Source organism: Amphibalanus amphitrite, unplaced genomic scaffold (genome assembly GCF_019059575.1).
Source record: "Amphibalanus amphitrite isolate SeventyFive unplaced genomic scaffold, NRLGWU_Aamphi_draft 000064F_arrow, whole genome shotgun sequence".
NCBI lineage: Eukaryota > Metazoa > Arthropoda > Thecostraca > Balanomorpha > Balanidae > Amphibalanus > Amphibalanus amphitrite.
The window spans coordinates 307,869-319,324 of record NW_024881560.1 but is presented as its reverse complement, the minus strand read 5'-3'; the positions used below and the strand labels follow the sequence as shown (position 1 = coordinate 319,324).

Below are 11,456 nucleotides of genomic sequence, written 5' to 3'. Positions count from 1 at the left end.
GATTTACCTTAGATGAACTCGATTGAATTTTTGGTAACATTTTTCCTGGTAGTTTTTGGAGCTGATTTTGAATTCAACGCGTGCCCATGTGAACATTTGAGAACTAGCTTTGGTGTCTGTGCTGATGCAACATGCTGTGAAGCTGTCCAGAAGGGCTTCAGTAACACCTTTGTGCTGTGGATAGCCGGCAGGACGCCTTCTGATTGACCTAGCCTGAGTTGCACCGACTTACTGTAAATGTAGACCATGAATAGATACATAGGTACATCATCTTCGATCAAAACAAATGCAAAATTATATATCAGGACCTCGCAAAAAAATGTGAAGAATATCACGAGATAACTTGCAGGTTTAGATTTTCCCGAGCTTTGGGTCATTGACGTGACCTGGGAGGTCAATCAGTGACCTAAAATTTGAAAATTGAGTATAGTCTGCTCCTCTTCGTCCCTGGAAACACTCGGTTTTTGTTCGATGATGGTCTGAGCGGCTATAGGGGAAGGATGATAGGAACTGAGGGTGCAAAATCCGTAGCCGGAGATGGCCTCTGTCGGGCCTGACCTGGCCCCGTGCTGTATCTCGGTACTCTCCCTGGGCTGTCCTTTCCTGCTCCAGCGCAGCAGATTGTTACTGAGCGTGTTGTTGCGTACCAGCGCTGCTCGGAAGCCGCCGTTTCCTCTGTGACTGAACGTTAGGCAAGCCGGCAGGGCAGGGTGGTTTGGGCGTAGCTTTATAAGGTGCCCACGAGTAGGCGCCCCGACCAGTGGGCTGCACTGGCCGGACAGAGTGAGCTGCCCGACTCGACACCGGCGCGGCACCGACATCCAGCAACATGAGTCCCGGCAGACGACTGGTAGGTGTCCGAGACCGCTGCACTCTGGAGCGACCGCGGAGGCGGCCACGGCGAGACGGGCGTCCGCTCTTGGAGGACATGTCATCTGAACGGTCATTAGCGGGAAATGTAATGATAATTAGCGCTAGGTCAAGTCTATGATGGCTTTCTGACCATCATTACGGCGACAATGTCGTATAGAGAGACGCATTTTAGCCGTGTTCACGACGGGTTATCTGGCGAATGCACCAAACTTAACCAAAACTACACCTCTTGTACAGCAAGTATATTCACACTATCAATTTAAGTATTTCGGTGTTTTCATCGAAAATAACGTCTGATAATTTAAGAAAAAAAAATCAGGTACCTATACAAGGGACTAGTGCGCCCCAGCTGATCACTACTAAAAAGCATAAGAGCCTAATTTGAACAAATGTGCTCTAAATATGCACCAAATGTTAAAGGGACTATCCCACCTTTAACCCGCGCACCGAGGGGGGGGCGGATATCCGCCCCCCCTGAGGTTTTTCGCGAATAGCGGGAAAACCGCGGCGCGTAGCGCCGCGAAGTTTGGTATGACTATTCCCTCATCAATTTTACACATGGTGTGCAAGTTTGAACCTCCTACCTTTCAAGGTCAGGTCACCAGGTCACTTTAAATGACCCAACCTCAAGTCACTTTTTTGCAACTTTGTCACCGTGCCAGAGCTACAGTAGATGTCGGAGGCCTTTGAAAGTCGCAGGATGTTATTAGGTCATTAGTAGCTACAATTTGTTTATCTCGGAATTTTGATATCGGTGACCTAAGGTCAGGTCAATTTCGCGACCTCCCCATTATAAGTCAATGGGGGAAAAATCAACTCCCTGTTTTTACCACTAAAACGGGTCGGAATGGCCCCATATACCATACATGACTTCATATACGATCAACCTTCACTACCTTGAGGTCTGTTTTGCTGTTGGGCAGCTGTGAGGTCATGTGACGTCATCAAAGGTCACCAAAGGTTTTTGGCCAATAACTCCGTACAGGAACAAGATACAGACGCGTGGATGGTCTCATTGTGTTCAGCTCGTCAAGACGCATCGAATGATATATATGATGACCTCGAGGTCACGTGACCTGAGGTCAACCTTTGACCTTGATCTTTCGAGGTCAACATATATATATATATATATATATATATATATATATATATATATATATATATATATATATATATATATCATTCGATGCGGATTGACGAGAGGATCACGATGCTGCCCTTAGTTTGTTCCTATCTTGACTAATTCGAAAGTTATTCGAGAAAAACTCTCTCCATATCCAGCGCCGCCATTTTGACTTTTTCGACTCCTGTGACGTCATCTTTGACCTGACCTGAAAATGACCTTAGTAAAAAGTGTAGATCTTGACCGTGCGTATCCGATGCCGTTTACCGCTTGTCGCTATCTTGCTTCGTTCTCGAGATCTCAGGGGGGGGGGGTACGAAGTTGGCGCAGACCCCCGTCGGTGCGCGGGTTAACATGGGGTTTGATTTGAGATAGCCAAGTTTGCGGCGAGGTTCAGAAACCACTATCTATCTAGCATAGGTGGGCATCGTTCCCCAAAATTGTAGCTTCGTTACTCGTTCCTCCGTTCCTTCAAAACGTGACTTCCGTTACTCGCTCCTCCGTTCCTCTGCATATAATGTAACGGAAGTTCTTTAGTCCGTTACTCCGTTACAACAAAATAAAAAACGTTAAAATGTTGTGTATTTCACACATTTTTGAGACAATTCTGACACAAACTAAACCTACCGAGAAAGGGGAATGCCCACCAAATCTATCAAGACAGCGGGCACTGGTTGGACACTAAACCTTGGAGCGTCTGGTGGTAGGTCTAGGTACTGATGCCGTCTAGGTACTGATGCGCATCACTTGTCCCCGGCCAGATGCCGGTTGCCCTTCACGAACACTAGACGTTCCAGGTTGGCATCTGAGAGCATAGGCGGCGGAACGGGGGGGGGGGGGGCACCGGCGCACCGTGCACCCTTTGATTTTGGCATTTTAACATAAGCCCTATAGGTATGCCCTATAGGTAAGCCCCATGGAAAGAATGGGACCAAAAGTCGGCAGTGCCCCCCCCCCCTTAATTGAAGATGTTCCGCTGCCACTTTTTGAGAGGTAACCCTTTTTGCACGTAGCGCACATCTTTTCCCATCGAGAACATGCGCTCTACCGAGGCGCTTGAAGTGAGGTCAAATTTTGAAGTTGGTTGTTAAGGCCTAAAAAGGTATCTATCTGATGCAGTTTTACACGGCGAATCGAATGGGATTATTGTTGTTTCCGTACGAGGTCTAGAACTTCCAAAAAAGTTATTTTTTCAAAAATTTTGTGTGTCGTGACGTCATAAAATTTTGAATAACTCCCACATTTTTGAACCGATTCTTCTAAAAATTGGTATGTAGGTGCACATACACCATTTCTCTGACATATATTCCGGTTTTTTCGATACACTCAAAATTTTGGATTTTATAATTATTTTCCCAAAAAAGTCAGTTTTTTGAAAAAAATTTGGGCCAAAATCCAAAATTTTCAAAAAAACGAAATAGCCATTTGATAGACAAAGTAGAATCACGTATAACCTATTTTGTTACGTCTTGATTCCTCTGAAACTAAAGATGTTAGCGGCGTTTGAAATTTTGCCGTTTTTGAGGCGAAAATGGCGAACATGACGTCACTAAAACGTCAATTTCTCAAAAAATTTCCGACGGATTTCGCTCAAATTTTCAGGGAACGTGTCAAATTGATGTATGATAAGGTACCGTAAGTTTGACGTCGCTGGCGTAACGCGTTTAGCAGTTATTGGCGAAAAACGGGAGGGGGCAGATTCTGCCCCCCCCCCCCCCAGCGGGGCGCGGGTTAAGCAAATGTGCACGAGATGCTCGCCGTGAAAACGGCTACTACCTACATGAGCTAATTATTTGCGCACACGGTGACAAATTAAAATAAGAAGAAAATGAGTGTTTGAAAAAAAATACATGCGAATTTGTCAAGCAGTAAATGGAAATAGATTCAAATATAGCAGCAAGAAAACAAGAATAATAAAAAACAGACAAGCAAGAGAAAGTAAGAAGGTTAACTACCTAATACTTGAGCTGCATTAATTTCATACCCTAAGTCCGAATAGATGCAGCATATAATATCAATTAAAAACATGCTGGCTGTAAAAAAACGCCTAAAGAACAACAAAAAGAGCACTGCTATGTGCTAAACCTCCTTACACAATTATTTGGATGAAATAGGAATATTTGCAGTTGAGACTCTGCAAGAAATCCTTTAAAAAAAAATCATTCTAAAAATAAAAAATGAATGATATCTTGATCATAATTGTGCCTGATCCAAATTGTTGAGTGATCGCCAGGGTTCCAACTGGATGGATAGTAGTTCAAATATTTTTTTTACTTCGTTCTACACATGTACCTATGTCGTCGCCCGTCGGCGACCAAAGCCCAGCTTCGTTCCACGATAATCATGGACTATCAAACACTGGTTTGAAATTAAAAGTCAATTCAGATGGTTCGAGGATAAAAGTGGCTCATAGGACCACTTCTCCTGACAGCTGAATTTAACAACACTCCACTCTGGCGCCGGTGGGGGGATGCCGAGTTGACTTTAATTTAGGATGTGTAGAATCGCAGGTGGGGACTTCGATACGGCAAAGACAACGTCTTTCCTTCCATCATTATTTTTTATACTTGGATGAATATTCGGGCTCATTCGAAGAGGTGTGCCTAAGAATCTCACTTGATAAAAGCACTGCAAATGTATTGTTCTTTTTTCATTTCGGCCATGATAATAATTTGTTTCTTAGATTTTCTTTAGACTGTTCTTTATGATGCATGTATTACAAACCTAAGATTTCTATTAGATTGCCGGCGAAAGCTGCACCAAATAGGGATCATTGTGCAGCAAAAAATATAAACAAATCAATCAATCAATAGAATAAAAAAGCAAATAAATATATTTTGTTTTAATTATCTGACCTTGACCTAGTTTTTCCCTGACCTTGACCTGATCTTAATCCGATATTGATATGACCCTGGTTCAATCTGATGCTTATATCAAAATAATGATTTTGGATTAATTTGCAATGCGATGTTCGCCTCAATAAACATACTATGTGTCACACGATCCAAAAGTTTTGAAAGCATGACATTTCAATATACCATGCCTCTGTGATCTAAATAGAAATCGGTGACCTTATAATGCAATACATGGCTTGGGGAAAAATAATCAATAGGAGTCCGGGAAAGCTCTACAGGGCGCAGGCTAGAAAATCTTCGCCGAACTTTAACGCTTTCTATATATGACCTAGAATGAAGCATACCCACTAATGTCCGTTTTGTATCTTTTGTCTTTAGTCGTATGAGTGAGAAATGGCATATCTATAAAAACTAACTATTTAGAATACTCCTAAATACCTCCTGAATAAGATCCTCCTGTACATTCATATTTGACCTAAGGCATTTTTGTGTCTATGCTGACATGGCAAATGATGTATGGCAGAAATAACTGATGTGCTTATGCATTATTGTCCGTGTCTACGCTGCTTTTCTCTTCTCACAAAGCACACAAAGCACACCATGGACACTGGCTGCGTACGATGCTGTAACAGTTCTCGTTACCATTAGCACCGCCACCCACAACATTCTAGTTCATTGCATCAGCGCAGAACTACTCAGGGTAGAAAAACTGGCCTGACCTTCACCAGCCAGCACCGCTTTTTGTCTGCCCGGGTCGCCCTGCTACCCTCACTGACCCAGAGAGTGGCGGCCAGTGACCGGTGGCCGGTGGCAGGTTCAGGGGCCGGCCCCGCCCTGACCGGCCCCACCCTGCAGGTCCCGGGTCTGCCGTGATCGGTGTGGCCCGCGAGACACGCCTGTAGTGCTGCACGGGCAGTGAGTATACCGTACTGTGCTCGACGGAGCACGACACTGGTTTCCCGTCTGCTATAGTTCACAACGGATGCCCAATGACACTGTGAAGAGACGCATAATGCCAGTATGTCCTCGGACGGTGTTCTTGACGCTCGTAATATCCTGCAGCACCTCGGCTACCAGGTTTCCATCACTTTGGTTGTCACTGTGCACAAGTGGGCCCTGACACCCGTTACACTCTTGTTAAAATCGTAACTTTCCTGTGATGCTGCCCTGTGCTTGATGGGCCCCCTGTGACACTGACCCATCCCCTGCCCTCAGGTGTTGGCCCTGTGCCTGATGGCGCTCACTGTGGCCGCTCTGGCCGACGACAGTCGCCGCTGGGGAGGCTGGGGACGACGACGCGGAAAGAACAAGGAGAAGGAGTTCCACCACTTCCACCACTACCCGTACCACGGATACGGACACGGATACGGGCACGGATACGGACACGGATACGGAGATTACGGACACGGCGGATACGGATACGGAGGCTATGGTGGCTACGGAAAAGGCTACGGCGGTCACGGAAAAGGCTACGAGGGTTACGGACACGGTTACGGAGGTTACGGGCACGGATACGGAGGTTACGGGCACGGATACGGAGGTTACGGACTGGTGGGTTACGGAGGGTACGGCGGCCACGGCCACGGCTTCGGCGGGTACGGCGCCAGCCCGGTGATCGTGGTCACCACGCCGCACCTCGGCAAGGGAGTGGTGGGCGGCGGCAAGGTCATGGGCGGCGGTGGGGTGGCTGTCGGCGGCGGCGGCGGCGGCGGCGGTGCCATCGCCGAGACGAGCTCCTCCTCCCAGACGGTCGTCTCCGAGGAGGTGGAGACGGCCGCCGTCTCGTCCACGGCCGGCTTCGGCGGCGGCGTGTTCGGCTGAGCGCGCAGCGGGACCGCCCCGGCGCTGACACCGGCACAGGTCGACAGGAGATCGGATCGTCCTCCGCGCGGTGTCGACTCCAAAAGGATGGAGCGGGGAGGGGGAGCGATAGGGGCGTCACTTGGTTCAGAGGGTGGCTTGGTCTACTCAGGTTTCACAATAGTTAATGCTCGCCTGCAATGGTCACCCGCTGAGCAAATAATTTGCGCACATGGTTTGCGCATAAGGCAGGGAACTTTGTGTATTGCTCAGGTCAGGCCCACAGATATAACATGTTGTAAATAAAAAGCCTGCAATAACTTTAACAAATTGTTATCTAAATACATGTATGACAGCAATGAATACAAACTTTGCGTGTAAATGACATCACGAATATAAAGAAGGATATGAGCTGATTGACTGCAATTGACTTACTTATGTGCCATCTCTCCAGAAGATGTGACAAGCACCTACTAGCTAAGTATAACGTGCTACAGGTTGTTGATACTAAGGCATGCGAGTTTCAAGTTTGATAAATGCATGCGAAAGGCATGAATCACTCAAGCCATGTTTCCGTCATTCTCAAGACGTACTCAAAGTGCACCAGTCTACCCAGGGATCGTGTTCAAGGACTCATCAAGCTATGACACGCTCCTCCATCCAAAGGAATTTAGAAGTAGGATCACGTAGCACTAAGTTGATTGCGATAAGCCTGTATCACGATTTTCTTCGTTATATGTTGGGCTTTCCTTCACATCAATCATGTGGTAATTTGCCAGACTGCAAACAACTATGCAACTACATAGAACATGACCAAGGGAATACTGGATTAGTCCCGGACCGCGGTGCAATTGGCTAATGTTCCGGCCCTGGTGCGGCAGAGTTTCTGAATCACAAAGGAGTCTATACTTGTCACACAAAAAACAGAGCTCCTGTACATGCCGTAGAATAACAAACCGTAGCTATTGGACAGTGTCTCTGTTTAGTTGAGACTGAACTAAATACAAAAAAAAATCACCACGCAAAAATAAATCAATTAAGAAATTACCAATAATGTCGGCGTGTCAAGGCTCTGCCAAGGCTCTGCGTCTTCCTTCAAGAAAACGGCGATATAAGTAGACATTAGACATATGCTAATGGATTCGCATTCAAATCCTCCATATAAGTTAGTATGACAAGCTGAAACAATGCCTCACAATTGTCGTTAAAAAGTACGTTCCTACGTTTTGTTACATAACATGCAAATATTTAAAGAGAGCTCAAAGACTTTGGACAAATATTGAGATAAGGTTTGAGTATACGATTAGGTGGATGTGACCGGTCACGCAAATATACATGGCAAATAGAAACAAGTATCTCACAAAATCAAATCAAAATGCATTAGTTTTACCGATGTTATGGTCCATGGAGGCCTTGACAGGCTGAAGCAACGGCATCGTCACTTACCTTTTCACGACAGTAGTTTGTGCAATATCATATTACTACCACCGAACCGACCATACACAAGGCCCGGCTTGCCGTCTTCTTACTTTCTTGCCCATCTCAAGATCCAGGGTCGTCCGTTTTCTACGGTCTCGGCTGGTGCCCGAGGGCAGTGCTGGGGGGGGAGGGCGGCGGGAGGGGCGGGGCTGTGCGCGCGCCCGGCCGGCCGGCCGTCGGGTCGGCGCGTCCCCAGTTCGCCGTCGGAGGGAGGTGTCGGGTGGAGCGTGCCGTCGTGATGCGCTGAGTGCTGCGGCCCCCGTGGACCGGATATGTGGACCGCCGGCACTCTGCTGTGGCTCGGGGGCCTGGCGGTGGTTAGCGCGGCCACTGGCACCGAGCGGAGGGACGCCAGAGGTGAGTGACCTGACCCTGTGGTCTCGTGACCGGTAAACCTGCAGCTGAGCGGTCTGTAAGCGCCCGATTAGATCAGCTTTGACAGTCTATTTTGGAGACACTCAATGACTTTTTATCAGTGAATTACGTCATGCCTTTCAATCATCGGCACACATGACGCTAGGCATAAGTAGCACTCACTTGCAAATCCTGAAAAGCGGTTTTAGATAATGCGGGGCACAAATTTCCTCTGAAGGATCGTCAAATTTCCAAAAGAATATCAGATTTCGCTTCCTTGTTCTCCTTCTGTGTATTTTGAAACGATCTTTTCCTAGATGATATTTAGGATGATATACAATTTTTATTTCTGTGTAGAAAAGAACGAAAAATTTTAAAACAAATTTTGGGCGTTGGAGGAGAAATAAGTGCCCGAATACCACCGGTGCTATCTCTATCACATGAATTACTTGATCCCCTGCTTTCTGCAGGTCATCTTTTTTGAACTCACAAAGAAGGCCTATAAACAAGCAAAAGCCTTGTCTCATGCTTTTAGTTCAGTCCTTATATAAAATAACCGTTGAGGTGGAGCAGAAATCCAGCTATAGCTAGATATAATACCTATTTACCTTCTCGAGGACATGGTAGGGGAAGGTGGGGTAAGACGGCCCAGCGGGGCAAGACGGACCACCAGCCCTCCAGGCTGAACCGCTGCTGGTATCTACTGCTTTATGCACTCACTATGTTAGTTTTCCTTCGTAACAATGGCCACCTTGAGCTCATGCTGCTAGGACGCATAGCTTTTGAGTTATTGAGAAAAATGTTGTTTTTCGTCAAACCGATCTAATATAAGAGGTCTACGGGTGATTCAATTACGGCGCCTTTCTTGCATGATTAGTTTCTATTTTGCACTTTACTGTAAAGAACAAAGTTATAAACATAGTTATAATCACACTTTAGGAAAGGCAAGGTTTTGCAATGCTGGGCTATTTGACATATACGTCATGATAATGACAGAATTTAGATTTGGGGCAAGACGGACCACTGTGATCCATCTTACCCTGTGGTGGTCCATTGTACCCTGCATATGGAAAGTTTTTTTTTTCCAAAACATTGACACAAGTTTAAGTAAGCTAATTTTTCAGGAAGGAGTCTTTGTTGCATGTGAGCCTTGCATGAAAGTGCTCAGTTAGCATGCATTCATGCCAAACGACAATCAACACACATGTTCCCAGCTTTTAGCTGCACTCCATCACACATGAGTAAAGAATAAAGGCTCATTTTGTTATTTTACCATTCTGGTTACTTTTTCTTACAAGAGTAGGTACAGAGCAGAAGTGTAACACACATGAACGGATAGTAGGCACTGCTGGGTGGTCCGTCGTACCCCACGTTTTTTCTTGTCTGAGTTTTTGACATGTCCCTCTTTAAGAGCATCCACCACCTAGATGTCTTTAATTTGAAATTTAGTCTTTACACATATCAACAGAGGAAGGATTGAGCATTCCGAAGACTATAAATAATATGAATTACGAGAGCAGTGTAGCAAGATATGCGGCCTCAAACCTTAGCTGGTCCGTCTTACCCCACCTTCCCCTACTTAGAATGTGTGTGCACCATATCATAACATTTAAATTTTTTGATAGATGGACTATATTCACGACTGGTTATCTAATGAACCTAATTTAACCAAGTCTGCACTAATACTAATATTGCTTCTGAAAGGATGACTGACGAAAAAAGTAAAAAAATATTTTAGCTGGCCCGTTACTTCATATACCTTCGCTTGAAGTATATGGACAATAGTTCGCAATGGGCGCCTTACGTAGTTGTTTGCCAGATCAATTGTATCATATATCCCGACATACGATTAGAGCCTGTGAGTACAAAGTAACATTAGAGAACATTGATACCTGCATGAAAGTTACTTTGCTCACTGGTCAGCTCAATATTCCTATAAGATGTGTAAGATGTGCACCGGGCGACCTAGCGACGGATTCATATTGGCGTGTTTGGTTTATCCTCAAGTTAACTGTTACAGAATTTTGGCGCCTTAGTTATATGGGCAACGCTGCAAAAGTGATATATTACTTGTGATGTCGATATTACTTGAAAAATATAGTCTGACTCGAGCTAGCCGTGCAGTAACCATGATACCGGGGATGCATTTATTAATTCTGCGAACGCATAACAAGATCATTGTGGATGTGATAATGCAAATATAATTGGAGTGAATCAATAAGACGTGCCGGCGGGCATTGCTGATACTACAATGTATATTTGCTGTATTGTACGCATTTTGCCATGCAAAATATATCTATGTATATTTTAATCCATTTTATCCCTTTCCTTGGAGGCATTTTCCGTTTCTAAACATTCTCCTACATAAAATCTTTTTGCGAGTGTTTAAAAACGATGGACAGAATGAATGTCACCATAGACGTGTACCTACTAATGAAGAAGCATTGCTCAGTTTTAGGTAAGAGTATATGCGGCAGCAAGAGCTTATATCATTTTGTCCGGTTTTTAAGAAATGGATTGTCGTAATTTAGTGGTATCCTGCCTTAATGTTTTTCTGGTATTGGCGTGTTCCTGGAGTTCTCATTGTCTCGGGCGCGGCCCAGAAATCACACCGACGCCATACCTGCTTTGCTACCAATAAATCTCCATGGGCAAATTGGCCGCGGTAAATTTCCATTAGTGGCCCGCGTCTGAGCGCCAATCGTTCGTCAGTGTTTGGTCTGGGCCGGTGGACGGAGCTGTGTCGTGCCTCCGTGCGGCACAGCGCACCCTCGTGCGGGCTGACTCGGCCGCACGCGCCGGTCACAACGTTCACGGACGGTTGCCAGCGTGATTACCGTGATTTAGAGCGGTAATAAATCACGACATCACGCCAGCTCCGTGATGACCTGTCGGCGGCCATGTATTTTGCAGCGGTACAGTGACGGTTCGGCGGAATAGTCACTGGCATTGTCGGGAGGCTGGGGAAAGGG

The 11,456-nt window shown here is 45.8% G+C and overlaps 2 protein-coding genes across 3 annotated transcripts in view; both read left to right on the top strand.

The window, feature by feature from the left end:
- The first annotated feature begins 766 nt into the window (after positions 1-766).
- Positions 767-7,176, top strand: LOC122378727 (shematrin-like protein 2). 2 transcript variants are annotated; one of them, XM_043360168.1, is made up of 2 exons: positions 767-850; positions 6,067-7,172. In XM_043360168.1, exons 1-2 carry the CDS (start codon positions 830-832, stop codon positions 6,670-6,672), a joined length of 627 nt encoding a protein of 208 aa, XP_043216103.1. In that variant the 5' UTR covers positions 767-829; the 3' UTR covers positions 6,673-7,172. The 2 variants fall into 2 exon arrangements, with proteins under 2 accessions (XP_043216103.1, XP_043216104.1); XM_043360169.1 differs by lacking the exon at positions 767-850 and adding an exon at positions 3,831-3,934 and having other exon boundaries at positions 6,067-7,176.
- Positions 7,177-8,344: 1,168 nt separating this feature from the next.
- LOC122378726 (limbic system-associated membrane protein-like) overlaps positions 8,345-11,456 on the top strand; it is an 88,479-nt gene continuing 85,367 nt past the window's right edge. Inside the window, exon 1 of the mRNA XM_043360167.1 lies at positions 8,345-8,487. Coding sequence (XP_043216102.1) covers positions 8,403-8,487 — 85 coding nt within the window. The 5' untranslated portion in view covers positions 8,345-8,402. The remainder of the gene's footprint in view (positions 8,488-11,456) is intronic.